Here is a 14600-nt window from a genome sequence, read left to right as displayed (position 1 = left end):
GACCTGTCCCCCACCTTTTTACCCTGGCATTAGGCCTAAATAGGCCAAGATTGCACAGAAAAAAAGGTTACTCAGGCCAAAGGGGTCTGGGATACTCCCCCATTGTTACCAGATAAGAGAGGGTCTCTCTCCCATGGGATCAGAGAGGGAAGAAAGAGAGAGACAATAACTTTGCAGCCAGATTGATAAGGGTGCAGGATTTATGGGCAGAAACAGACTATTGCCTGTGTCCACCCACTGGGCTGGACACTCTGGACACTGGAGGGCTCAGCTTTGGGGCTTCTTTTGTTGTTGGATTGTTTTGGAGGCACACAGCTTAGATGGCCACATCACCATTTGTTTAATTAGGAAAGGTGTATGTTCATCATGAATTTTTGTGTTTCCCTTTTCTGTTTAACTCTTGCTTTATAGTAAAACATTTATTTACCTCTGAAGACTAAGTGATGGCAAAGCTACTAGTGATGCTTCTAGCCGAACTCAAATCTGTGGTTGGTTTGTTTTATAGGAGAGCAGCAGGCTGAATAGACTGCATGATGATAAGCAAAGAACTGTGGTTTGGGCAAGGGTTTTGGTTTTGCAGGGGGTTTTGGGTGCAAATTGCCTGCAAGCATATAGGGGAACAAACAAAACCTTGAGATATTATGTCACTTTAACACTGCAATGCCTTTTCTTTTTCAAGAAAGAGGAAGTCAGTACTATAGTATTTAATCCAGGAGATTCCACTGTTGTTCTTCCATGGAGCAGAGGTGCAGTTGGGCTGTGATGAAAAGGGGGACTCTGAAGAGGACTTGAGAGTTTTAGAAGTTTGGGGGGTTTAATACCAAATAGTTGATGTAAGCAAATGAAGAAAAGCTTGTTTGATGAAGAATGGTGAAGAACTGCCCTGTCTTACTTTGTGCTTTTGTACATCTGCTGAGGCAGATGCTTGGAAGTAGAATTTGAAGTGTGTAGTGTATTTGTAGTGCATTACTGTTACATGGAAACAGTTGGGTTAGGGGGCTGACCTGGGAGTCCTGGTGGACAGCAAGTTCTGCATGGGACAGCAATGTACCCCTGTGGCCAAGAAGGCCAAAGGGATCCTGGGGTGCAGCAAGAAAAGTGTGCTTAGCAGGGCTGGGGAGGTTTTCCCCCCCCATCTACTCTGCCCTGGTGAGACCTCACCTGGAATGTGGCATCCAATTTTCGGCTCCCCAGTACACGAGGGACAGGGATCTGCTGGAGAGAGTCCAGTGGAGACCTGTGAGGATGACTGGGGGACTTGAATATCTCCTCTGAAGAGAGACTGAGAGCCCTGGGGCTGTTTAATCTTAAGAGAATGCTGAGAGGGGATCTGATCAATGTCTATCAATATCTGAGGGCTGGGGGTCAAGTGGGAGGGGACAGACTCTGCTCAGTTGCACCCTATGATTGGACAAGGGGCAGTGGATAGAAACTCCAGCTCAGGAGGTTCTACCTCTACATGAGGAGGAACTTCTTTATTGTGAGAGTCATGGAGCCCTGGAGCAGGCTGCCCAGAGAGGCTGTGGAGTCTCTTTCTCTGGAGACTTTCCAGCCCTTTCTGGATGCATTCCTGTGTGACCTGTGCTGGATTCTCTGCTCCTGCTCTGGCAGTGGGGTTGGACTCTGTCATCTCTGGAGGTCCCTTCCACCCCCTGACATCCTGTGAGCCTGTGAAATTAGCATTTTGCAGTTGCTGTTCAATTGTTGCTGCAACAATATTTTACAGCATATTAGAGCTGTATTAGAGAAATGTATATTACAGCAAACCCTGTATGTGGTAAGAAATGCTTTAGTGAATTTATTCCAGGTTAAAAAAAATGAGTCACAAGCACTGTAAAGACTGAGAATTCTCTGTAAGAAAATAAATCAGAAAATTAGGTTGTGTCATACTGAAATTAATAAGAAACTTGTTATTGACAGAAGGGGGCAAAAGAGAGGAAGAAAAGGAAGAAGATAAATCCCAGCCCAAGTCTATAAGGGAAAGGAGGAGACCAAGAGAAAAACGGCGATCTACAGGAGTTTCTTTTTGGACTCAAGATGTAAGTGAAAAACTGCTGCTGCTGATCTGACAGCCTTAGCTTCTAGCAATATGGAATGTGCATGATGCAGTCTTAAAACAGGGAATAGTTTAGAACTAATTACTCTGGCAGAAGACAGTTCAAGTTACTTACTCTCTTCTTCTCTGTCAAGAAAATTCCAAAAGCAAAATTAGTTCCCAAGTTATGTTGATAATGCTAAAAGGAGTTCTAGAATACTGTAATCATGACTTGAGAGCAATGAACCATCATCTAAGGAAAACATAATCAGTGAACAACTCTTGATTTATTTGTTTTCATTGCATGTATACCAGAGTTCATAGAGTCATAGAATCGATAAGGTTGGAAATGACCTCAGAGATCATCAAGTCCAACCTGTCACCCAACACCTCCTGACAACTAAACCATGGCTCCAAGTGCCACATCCAGTCCCTTTTTGAACACCTCCAGGGATGGGGACTCCACCACCTCCCTGGGCAGCACATCCCAATGGCCTAGACTGATGTGGCACTTCACAAGCAGCCATGTGCTAAAAACTGAAGAAAGTGCTTTCAGGTTCAAGGGGCTGCAGCTGGTGTTTCCTTCTTCTTTGACACAGGATCAGTATGCAGTTCTGTAAAAGCAAGATGTTTGTGGGCCAGATGCAAAGTTCTGTTTCCTCTCCTCCTGGTACTGAAAATGTACTTGTTTGAGGATTTTCATCATACATGCAACATGTTCTCATTTTAGTTAGGTGGAATTTTGCTGCTCTTAGCATTTTCAGTAGCAGAAGTCTCGAATGCCTGAAGATCTCAGTGAGCTTTCAGCAGTTTAGTCATTTTTCCTCTCCCACTTCTTTCACCAGAGCGATGAAAATGAGCAGGAGCACCAGTCTGATTCAGAAGAAGGAACAAATAAAAAAGAGACTCAGGTAATTAAAAATCCCCACTAATTATTGTATTGCCTGGCTAACAGATCCATTTGGAATGTAAAATTTTTGTTGCTGTGGGGTGCAGTTGAAAAAGGGCATAGGGTAGAGCTCTCAGGAGTGCTTTCTGATTGGTAATTTGTGGCCGTGACTCGGTGCCATTTCCTTTGCAGGCATTAGTAACCATATTTAACATAGTAGCAATGGTTAACACAGTTGGGTTTGTCTTCCATTCTGATTGTGTAGAATTAGCATCCACAACATGCAGGTGAAATTTCTGACATGTGGGTCAGGGACACGTTGCTGGAGGAAGCTTTCAGTTTCTGCCTTGCAAAAATCTTTCTTCCACCTGTACTGGTATTTTCAGATAGATGATGTCCAGTGACTTATGCACACTAATGAAACCCTTTTCATATTAACCCCAGTGCTATCAATAATGTAATTAACAAAGAATATGAGGAGCTAATGTAATGCAAGCATAGAAAGTCAAAGAACACAGTGTACCTGATTTCTCCATTGAGGAGACTGGGACTGGAGCACTGCCCTGTGAGGAGAGGCTGAGAGCCCTGGGGCTGTTTAGTCTGGAGAGGAGAAGACTGAGAGGGGATCTGATCAATGTCTATCAATATCTGAGGGCTGGGGGTCAAGAGGGAGGGCACAGGCTCTGCTCACTTGCACCCTATGATTGGACAAGGGGCAGTGGATAGAAACTCCAGCTCAGGAGGTTCCACCTCAACATGAGGAGGAACTTCTTTATTGTGAGAGTCATGGAGCCCTGGAGCAGGCTGCCCAGAGAGGCTGTGGAGTCTCTTTCTCTGGAGACTTTCCAGCCCTTTCTGGATGCATTCCTGTGTGACCTGTGCTGGATTCTCTGCTCCTGCTCTGGCAGTGGGGTTGGACTCTGTCATCTCTGGAGGTCCCTTCCAACCCCTGACATCCTGTGAGCCTGTGCAAATGGGTTTCTGAACATTCTAATTCAGTATTATTAGTTATGTTAAAAAGGCAGTGGAAAACAGTGTAATCCATTGAATTTGATGGGAAAAGTCCTTATAAACAGAATGGGTTGTGACTGTGTGAGGAAGAGGGAAGAAAAGGGAAGTAGTAACATAGTATGTACTGTAAAATGGTGTAGCAGGGTGTTTTTCTTATGGAGTAAAACACTGCTGAATCAGGTTCACTCTTAAGGAGTAAAACTCAAGTGATGTTTCTCTCCTTTCTGCAAAAGCTTCCATTGCACATTCCTCAAATAGTTAAGGAATTCATGTGGAACCATTCTGCTTTGCTGCATTTTTACTTCCATGTCCCATTACCATGCATGCATAGTTGTTTTCTTTCCTCCCAGGATTACGTGTCTTTTATCCTGAGCTCTGCAGTGACTCCAGCTTCCATTCTGGTAGAATGTGTGTGTGGTGCTTCTGATGGAATTAGACTTTTATAAAACTGGAGTGAAATAGTTAAAAATCAGGCCCAAAATTAAGAGCATGACCTAGGATTAAAAGGATGGATGTGTTGGGGTGTGATGGTGGAGAAGTGTAGAACTGAGGTCATAGATTCATAGAATGGTTTCCGTTGGAAGAGACCTTAAAGATCATCCAGTTCCAACCCCCTGCCATGGGCAGGGATATCTTCCACTAGTCCAGGTTGCTCAGGGCCCCATCTAACCATGGCCTTCAACACCTCCAGGGTGGGGGCATCCTGGGCAACCTGTTCCAGTGCCTCACCACCCTTCACTGTAAAGAATTTCTTCCTAACATCCAATCTAAATCTCCACTCTTCCAGCTTGAAATCATTGCCCCTTGTCCTATCACTACAAGCCCGTGCAAAGAGTCCCTCCCCAGCTCTCCTGTAGCCCCCTTCAGGCACTGGAAGCTGCTCTAAATTATTGGCATCATTTCTTCTCAAGCCTTATGCATGTATATTTTTTTAATGTCAAAAATGATGACTGAGCTGAGCTCCCAGAAATTGAAGGGGAGATAAAGGAAGAGAATAGGGTAAAGACCACACTGAAAAAAATCCTCCCAAAAGGTGTTCTGTGAAAAGTGAGGGGAGCAAGAGCAGCTGTGTGCTTGAGAAATGTCCTGCTCTTTCAGTGAGGTGTGGAGGCTGGATGGTGCTTGAGCAGCAGCAGCAGGGCCGCACAGCTTTCAGGGAATGGAAACTGCTGCTGCATAGCTTTCCAAAGATCACAGAGACCTTTTCCAGCTTCTCATGTTCCCAGCCTCAGCCAGGAGGATGGGAATATTTTCCTGCCTCTAGCAATTACTGCTGTCTTCCCTCACCAGCTCATTTGTTGTCTCCCTGTGTGTGGCTGGAAAATATTGTTTCTCAGATGGTCTGTGTGTAACTCCTTGAGTTTCCATTTGGGAGGTGTCAGTGCAGCAGGGGAATAGAGAGCTGGGAGATTTTCACATTCCCACAGCACCCTGGGGAGTCCACAAGAAGCAAAGAAAAACAACCTTCAGAAAGAGCAGCTGCTGAGAAATAATGCAGGAGTGGTTTACTTCCTTGTGGTGGCTGCCCTAGATTGTAGCTGAAGGTTAAAAGGACCTGCTTAGCGTACAGCATGCCTTCAAGGTAAAAAGGAAAAAAATCTGAAGTCTTTCTGTACAGAACTTCCTCTGTTTCCTTGAGGTGAGAAGCAAGTGGTGGTCATTGCTTAGGTGGTGGGGTTCTGTCATCTCACACCTGTCTTAGTTAAACATGCAATAATTGTGTAACCATAGAATGATCTGGGACAAAAGGTACCTCCAAGGCTCATCCAGTCCAACCTCCCTGCAGTCAGCAGGGACATCCCCACATAGATCAGGCTGCCTAGGGCCTCCTCCAGCCTCACCTTGAAGATCTCCAGGGACAGAGCCTCAACCACCTCCCTGGGCAACCTGTACCAGTGTTCCACCACCCTCATAGGAAAGAACTTGTTCCTCACATCCAATCTAAATCTGCTCTTCTCCAGCTCTTGAAGCCATTGCCCTTGGTCCTGTCCCTGCAGGCCTTTGCAAACAGTCTCTCTGCAGCCTTTCTGTAGCCCCCTTCAGGTCCTGGCAGGCTGCTCTTAGATCTCCTTGGAGCCTTCTCTTCTCCAGGCTGAACACCCCCAGCTCCCTCAGCCTGTCCTTGTAGCAGAGCTGCTCCAACCCCTTGATCATTCTCATGGATCTCCTCTGGACCCTCTCCATCAGCTCCATGTCATTTTAGGCTGGAGGTGAGGAGAAAGTTCTTCACAGAGAGAGTTGTTAGCCGTTGGAATGTGCTGCCCAGGGAGGTGGTGGAGTCACCATCCCAGAGGTGTTCAAGAGGGAGTTGGACATGGCACTTGGTGCTATGGTTTAGTAGTCATGAGGTGTTGGGTGACAGGTTGGACTTGATCCTTGAGGTCTTTTCCAACCTTATTGATTCTATGATTCTATATCGAGGGCTCCAGACCTGCACACAGCACTCCAAGTGAGGTCTCAGCAGAGCAGAGCAAAGTGGCAGAATCACTTCTCTGGATCTGCTGCATCTTTTGATGCTGCCCAGGCACTGAACTAAAAATGGGTACCAACTAGAAACGGGGAGATTGAGATTGGATGTCAGGAAGAAGTTGTTCCCCATGAGGGTGGTGAGAGACTGACACAGGTTGCCTAGGGAGGTGGTGGAAGCCTCATGCCTGGAGGTTTTTGCAGCCAGGCTGGATGTGGCTGTGAGCAACCTGCTGTAGTGTGAGGTGTCCCTGCCCATGGCAGGGGGTTGGAACTGGATGATCCTTGAGGTCCCTTCCAACCCTGACAATTCTATGATTCTATGTTCAAGAAGTGAAGGAAGGAACAGGGAGTTCAGGGAACACCATTCTGATGCCTTTGATAACAGGCAGGCGAATGGCAGAAGGCACCAACTGCTGAAATGATGCCAGTGTTTAGGAATTCCAGAGTGTGATGTTAGCATCCTTGTAAATCATACTTTGGCAAGCACACTCTAGCACATATTTCTTTCCTGTTTCAGACATAACAACATTGAAACTTGACAGTGTTCAGATACTGTGTACTGTTGGGAAGCATTTAACAGAACTGTTCAGCTATACTGTTTAGATGTTGTTACATGTTTTAATTATTAACCTGATCTTCTATTCTTCTTCTCTCTTTTTACCCCTCCCCAATTCAGAGTGATAGCCTTTCAAGGTATGTGCAACTTAAACACATTTGCATGGTTACAGTTTTTGCTTGCATATTCTCATTTTAAGTTATTGCTGGACAGATACAGATTGAACTTAACCCTGGTAGTAGAAGGGTTGAGCTTCAGAAGCGTTAATGAAACTGTAAAGTTAACACTGCTGACTGTTTTCTGCCACTTGTGGGTGGGATTCTCCATTCTGAGGAATGCATTGGGCTATATGTTTGTAGCATGCTGAAGGCAGGTTGGGCATTTTCTAGGACACAGTGGATGCAGCACCACTGGCTACAGAATTCTTGTGCAAGCATTCTTCTTTGTTGCCCTTTGTCATGGTTGAGCCCAAACAGCGCAGGCTGAGGACAGAAGGGGTTTACCCCAAGGGAGTGAATAACCACACTCACACCAAATTGGAGGCTAAATTGAGATACTGTTTACAAAAGTAAATTAAATACAAAAGGTAAGAAGGCCAAAAGAGACAGAGAGAGAGATAGAGACAGAGAGACTGAGAGAGACATATAGAGAGAGATAGAGACAGGTAGAGAGAGACAGGTAAAGAGAGACACAGAGAGACAGAGACACAGAGACAGAGAGAGAGACAGATAGAGAGAGATAGAGACAGAGAGAGATAAAGACAGATGGAGAGAGACAGATAGAAACACAGATAGAGACAGAGAGACAGAGACAGTGAGAGACAGAGACAGGTAGAGAGAGACAGAGAGAGATAAAGACAGATGGAGAGAGACAGAGAGATAGAAACACAGATAGAGACAGGGAGATACAGAGAGAGAGACAGTGAGAGACTGAGACAGGTAGAGAGAGACAGAGAGATAAAGACGGAGAGAGACAGAGAGAGATAGAAACACAGATAGAGACAGAGAGATATAGAGATAGAGAGATAGAGAGACAGAGATAGAGACAGGTAGAGAGAGATAAAGACAGATGGAGAGAGACAGAGAGAGATAGAAACACAGAGACAGATGGAGATAGAGACAGGTAGAGAGAGACAAAGAGAGATAAAGACAGATGGAGAGAGACAGAGAGAGATAGAGACACAGAGAGACAGAGAGAGACAGATAGACAGAGAGAGAGATAGAGATAGAGACAGAGAGAGAGACAGATGGAGATAGAGACAGGTAGAGAGAGACAGATAAAGACAGATGGAGAGAGACAGAAAGAGAGACACAGACAGACAGAGACAGAGCTAGAGACAGAGAGAGAGAGAGAGGCAGAGATAGAGACAGATTGAGATCAAGAGAGATATTTTTTAATAGGTGGTCTTTAACATGAAGTCCTTTAAGATCTGTAACTATTTGCTTTAATAATATATTCTTAAAGTATTTTGAAGTTTCTTTGCATACAAGGCAGCTACTTACTTGGCTGAGCAATCTGAAAATCTTTCCCCAATGGGACCCTGAAGCATTGAGGGAATGGGAAAACTTACAGGTGGATCGAATGAAAAGGCAGTGGCTTTAACTAAAACCTGTGATGGCATTTGGCTGTTTTCAGATGGGTCACAGCAAGCTCACCATCCTGGATGAAGTGAGTGGTCTCAGTTTGGACACACAGACAAATTAAAAGGAGCCCTTTTCTTTTGCAGGTATGACACCGGATCCCTCAGCATGTCTTCAGGTGAACGTTTTGATTCCGCGCAGGGGCAGTCACACTGCAGTAGACTAGAAAAAGAAGATAGCACTGATTTTAAGAAGGTATCTGAGCTGATTATTTTGGTGTGAAAATAGGACTTTAGTATCATAAATTGTCTGGTTATAGTCTCACGTTGCATCACAGTTTCAGTGTTCCACCACCCTCATAGTAAAGAACTTCTTCCCGGCATCCAATCTTAATCTGCTCTTTAGATTGGATGTTAGGAAAAAGTTCTTTCCTGTGGGAGTGGTGGAACACTGGCACAGGTTGCCCAGGGAGGTGGTTGTGGCTCCTTCCCTGGAGATCTTCAAGGTGAGGCTGGAGGAGGCCCTGGGCAGCCTGATCCAGTTGGGGATGTCCCTGCTGAGTGCGGGGAGGTCAGAATGGATGAGCTCTGGAGGTCCCTTCCAGCCTGGACCATTCTATGAGCCTAAAATCTGCTTAAGGCAGCTTAGCTGATGGGAGGAGCAGAGCACTCACTACAGTGGGTGAAATGCAGGTTACAAAACCCAACTTCTGAGAACCCACATGTCTTTTCTAGGCAAGGGAAAAGTCCAGGACAGCTGGGATCCATTGTTTGTAATGACACACGTTATAATGTTGTATTTTTCAGTTCATTGTGTCATTGAAACTGCTTTGTATGTCTGTAAGGCCTTTTATTTAATGTGCTTTCCAGATCATATGCTTACAGTGTCAACATTCCTTTAGACCTTGCTTTAAAGTAGAGGGGGGGTTTGTCAGAAAGTTGACTGTGGTGTCTGATCTGTCAAGTCTGAAGCAAAAAAAGGGGGTTTTATTCTTTTTTTAATGCAAGTAGGGCAAGTTGTGTGCTCCCTATGCAAAGCTGTTTGTTTCTGGAAACATTTGGTAAGAGGGTATTTTGTAAAGTGCTTGCTTGTTCTAAACACCTTCAAAACCTATCATTGACTTTCTAGACTATGAATGTGTTTGTTCATTTTACATGCAACTCAGTCATGGCATTGACATTTTTCAGCTAACCTCACTGAATTCTTCTGCAGCACTTTATCAAAATGACTGTTTTCTCTTAGCTTTATGAACAGATTCTAGCTGAAAATGAAAAACTCAAAGCACAATTACATGATACCAACATGGAACTTACAGATCTCAAGCTACAGTTGGAGAAGACCACTCAGGTTTGTATAAAACAAAGCAAGGCATGTCCTAGGGTGGCAAAGCAGATGGCAAACTAGAAACATCCCAGGCTATGGGGACCTCTCTGACAGGCATTAGGGTACATCTCTGTTTATAAAGAGAAAAGAACATAGGATTCTGGTCTTCAGCTGCAAATAAAATGTCTGAGACTGCCTCCTGCTCATTTAAGTAGTAGTGCTCCTTGCCAGCATGTACCTGAAGCTTCTCTGCAGGGTAGGGATAAACACTTTCTACGCTATTATTCTTATTATTCCAACTGTCAGTTGGGCTTGGCTAATTCAGAAACCTGCTGGCAGGCTGGCATAGCTTGACAGCTCTTTCCTGGCTGCTTAGATAGCTTAATCTTGGAACTGAAGAGCAAATAGTATACTCTAGCTACAGGTAACTGCTGGCAGATAAGAGTGCTGCACAGTGTTAAATTAGTGTGGCATACACACAAGTTAAATGAGTCTGAAATTGCCGTAGAAACAGTGTTTTGTTAGTCTCAGATCACAATTGCAATGGCTTACCTGTACTTGAGTGTCTCCCACGTGTACCCCATAAACATCAGTTAAGTGCATTTCAAAGTTGTTTACTTGCAGCTGGAAGTGCTGCATTTGCCAAGGCTGCTGTTTGCTAAGGGCTGTGCGGTGAACAAATCACACAAGGATAGTCACAGAGGAAGTGTGAGATACGTCTGGCTCATTCTTGATTCTTTATTTTAGTGTTACATCCCTGAGCAGCCTTTAAGGCAGAATACTGAATGACCCAGTTGAGTTGGTTTCCCTCTGGTTTGTGTTGTTTAAGTACCAATGTCCTTATTAATTCTGTGTTCCAGAGACAAGAAAGATTTGCTGACAGATCGCTCTTGGAAATGGAGAAAAGGGTGAGTTTCTGCCAGAGATCTCAAGCACTCCAGCTCAGGCTTTGATTTATTTTGTTTTGCAACTCCTGGCTTGGATCTGTTTTGGTGGGAGCAGAAGCCTTTCTTGTAACTTGCATTTTTGTAGAAGGTTTGGGGACTTGAGGTTTCAAGTTGGCAATAAATTGCGAGATGGAATTAGTCTTAGGAATTGCCTTCAGGTTGCCTGTTGGTTCGTGATAATCAGGTTCCAAAGCCCACTGTCCTCCAGGAATCTGCCACTTGTTCTAACTCATCCAAAACAATGCTGGCACTCCAGAGGGTAGGTTCAGAGTGCCTCAGCTTCTAATACGTTTCCAAGAGTCTAAGACTTTCATTTCCTCAGAGCTTTCCAGAAGCACGCCTGTCATTCTGCTAGTTATTTTTGGCAGTGAAGTAGCACTTTCTACCTCACTGCAAGGAGACCTTAAACCTGCTGATGATACAAAATTAATCTGTCTCTTCCCTTGTACTGTAAATTTCTCCAGAGGGAATATGATACTGGGGTGGAGGGGAAGAATGAGTAAGCAGTGGTAGAAGAAGGGGCACCAGGGTCAGAAACAAACCTGAACTGAGTGGGAAAGGAGTCGCGTAGTGAATCCATCTGTGAGGCAGACTACAGGAATCATTTCAGAAGCTGGACATGTGATGATTTTAGGCTGTACTTCCATGCTGGTTTCCAATCAACCCCTATAAAAGTTTAGTTCCAGAGCAATGTAAATTACATTGGGTTTTGTTCTGGTATTGGCTACATGTTGCTTTCTCCTCCCCTGATCCTGGAATGGCACAAGACACTTCAGCAGGAAGGAAACTAAATTACCTTGGACAGTAATAAGTGATGTGATGTATCTAGTTAGCAAACATCACATGGACTACCCCTTTATGTTTACTTTCCAGTATTTGAAGCCTAGAAGAATGTTTAGTTCTACAAACCTGCCTGGTGTATAAACTAAAACCTGGTGGATTTTGTAGGAGTACCTGCAGTTGTAGAAATACTCTGAGACACTTCCTGAAGTTCATAGATGCATTGAATGGGTTGGGTTGGAAGGCACCTTAATGATCATCTAGTTCCAACCCCGCTGCCATGGGCAGGGACACCTTCCACTAGGTCAGGTTGCTCAAGGCCTCATCTAGCCTTGCCTTGAACACCCCCGGGGAGGGGACATGCACACCCTCCATGGGCAACCTGTCCCAGTGTCTCACTACCCTCACTGTAAAGAATTTCTTCCTAATATCCAATCTAAGTCTACCCTCCTCAAGCTTAAAGCTGTTGCCCCTTGTCATTCATTCTGTGTTCCTCTTAATGCTGGAGGCACCAGAATTGGATGCAGTACTCCAGGTGGGGTCTCATGAGGGCAGAGACCATTGTCTGAATCTCTCCTTATAACTGCAGTGGCCTTTTAGCATCTCTTTCTCCTTGATTTTTCTGCCCTCCTGCTGCAGACAGTGATTTCTTGAGTTGACAAGTTTCATCAGCAGCTTTAATTTGGTTTCCTGGGTGTTATCAAGGCAACCCAAGTGGGCATCTAATTATTTCATAGATGCAGCTATATCCAGGATTGTGTGGGTTCCATGCAGTGCTGCAGAGCTAGGTATTATTTCAGTTTGAAATGACTGCTTTGGTTTTTCCCAGGACAGGCCCTTGCATCAAAGCAGTTGCCTGCAGTAGACATTTTTGCCTTCTTTATTTTTCCCTAAAGGCATTCAGCCCAACAGCAAAATGTTACCTTTCCTGAATGCATCAGTATCAAAGCATAAAGACAGTGGTAATGCTGTATGGCTAAAAGAATTCACCCAGGATTTAGGAAATGTTCCTTGGATTTCATCACTTTAAACTTCTTTTCAGAGCAGCTCAATGCCCTAGTTAAGCAAATGCATCCTAAGGACACTAGTGATTTCCAACCATGTGAAGGCTTGGGATTTATGTGACCATTTATCCCTTGGTGATGGCAGGAAGTGTCAAATCCTGCTTATGAAAACAGCACTGACAATATTTGTTGTCCTGCAGAGCTAGTAGGTAACTGATGCAATTCCAAGTGGTGTCAGGTGACATGGGGGTCTTTGTTAGTCACTTGCTTACTGCAGTTAACTTCTGGTGCTTGCTATCCATGCCCATTACTATCAGTCAGCACCAGTATGGGAAAAGATTGAACTTGAAGGACTTGAGTACATACCACTGCAGTAATCTATTACTTGGAGAAAGCTTTAACATTGTTTTCTAAACTGGGAAAATGTGGGGGTGTGAGTGCACTGTGATGAAACTAAATCCCAATGATTTGTATCTGAAAGGTGACCGGCAAGAGTCAGTATCAACTGGGCGGTATGATCTAACCAAAGTTTTACACACTTCAGTCCATGCTGCTTGCTCTTTGCACAGCACTCTTGTATGCAGATGCCTATGGCCACTTTGCAACAATCTGCTGCTTTTGCCTCTCACACTTTGGAAAAGTCTGAATGTAGACCTACTGACAGCTGCAGCTGCTTTTAAATGAGACACAACCGCATTGTCTGACACAGGAAAGCAAAGCAATCGGCTGTAAACCCTCCCAAGTCTATTGCATTAGCTCATTCCTCTGGCAGATGTGTTGAAAGCTAGGTTTGAACAGAGTAACCTCATTGACAGCTACAAACGTGTGTCTGCACTGCAGCCTGCAGCACAGTGTAGAAAACGCCCTCAGCTAACTTCCAGTAAGCTCTGGCTCAGGTATTGTAATGAGTGCAATCCAAACACCCTGAAGTTCTCTGCAAAGGATAATTTCTCCTGCTTCTCAGGTAAAATTGGAGAAAAAAAGAGAGGGGGGAAAAAAAAAGGGGGGGGGGGATAAAACTGAACTAGAAATGCAGAATATACTCAGGACACACTCGCTCAGTGAGCAGGTGATAATCATGTAGCTGGATTCCTTTGGTGTGCAGACGAACCCCTGTAATGTGAATGTGGATGGATCTTGCACACACCTTGCAGTTTATGGTGTGGACAGACCCCACTGAGCTCAGACAGGTGTTTCAGTCCTTTGGTGCTTGGGGTTTTTGTAAGAGTCTTGTTTGTTTCTGATGATTTTCTGCATTTCTTGTACATCCAGCTGTTAGAGAAACTTAGCTCGTGGAAAAAAATACATCCAAAGAAATGGTAGTGGCAGTAAGCTTAAATTTGTGTCAAGGAAGGGGTTACATTTTTTTGGGGACTTGATGTAAATTTCTGTCTCTCTTCCTCCTCAGACATTAAAAATTCCATATTGACAAAATTTCTAGCACTGCCATCACAAGTTTCCTGTCCACACTACGCTTTTGGTTGTATGACCTGTGAAACTTGAAGTATTTCACTGATGCCACAGTCTTGCCAAGCAGCAATGTTGAATTGTTTGTGAATGGGTATTGTTCAGTGTTAACATGCATCTTCTGATTTAGGAAAAAAGAGCTCTAGAAAGAAGGATATCTGAAATGGAAGAGGAACTGAAAGTAAGTAAACTCTTGCACGCTAAGCTGTGAATAACAAGATGCATAACCCTGTCGGTAAACGTGTAGTCTCTCAGTATTGTTGGTCCCTGTAAGCTCACCAGAAGAGAACTCAGTTACACTGCAATTCAAATTCACCTAAGTCATACAGCCACGAGGATGCTTAGGGGACTTGAGCACCTCCCCTGTGAAGAAAGATTGAGAGCCCTGGGGCTGTTTAGTCTGGAGAAGAGAAGGCTGAGAGGGGATCTGATCAATGTCTATCAATGGCTGAGGGCTGGGTGTCAAGTGGAGGGGGCCAAGCTCTTTTGGGTGGTGCACAGCAATAAGCCAAGGAACAATGGAGACAAACTTGAACAGA

The 14600-nt window shown here is 44.5% G+C and overlaps 1 protein-coding gene across 4 annotated transcripts in view; it reads left to right on the top strand.

Annotated features, from left to right (window-relative positions):
* PPP1R12A (protein phosphatase 1 regulatory subunit 12A) overlaps positions 1-14600 on the top strand; it is a 160431-nt gene that overhangs the window by 132319 nt on the left and 13512 nt on the right. For 2 of the 4 annotated variants that reach the window (XM_068162428.1, XM_068162424.1), the window contains 7 exons: positions 1921-2039; positions 2881-2946; positions 7081-7097; positions 8687-8795; positions 9783-9887; positions 10724-10771; positions 14192-14242. In XM_068162428.1, coding sequence (XP_068018529.1) covers positions 1921-2039; positions 2881-2946; positions 7081-7097; positions 8687-8795; positions 9783-9887; positions 10724-10771; positions 14192-14242 — 515 coding nt within the window. Of the gene's footprint in view, positions 1-1920; positions 2040-2880; positions 2947-7080; positions 7098-8686; positions 8796-9782; positions 9888-10723; positions 10772-13075; positions 13107-14191; positions 14243-14600 lie in introns of all 4 variants that reach the window. The other 2 variants (XM_068162426.1, XM_068162425.1) reach the window with 2 other exon arrangements.

The sequence above is a fragment of the Melanerpes formicivorus genome, unplaced genomic scaffold, assembly GCF_026170545.1.
Source record: "Melanerpes formicivorus ecotype bairdi unplaced genomic scaffold, bMelFor1.0.p_v2 SCAF_64, whole genome shotgun sequence".
Taxonomy (NCBI): Eukaryota; Metazoa; Chordata; class Aves; order Piciformes; family Picidae; genus Melanerpes; species Melanerpes formicivorus.
This window is presented reverse-complemented; position numbering and strand designations above follow the sequence as displayed.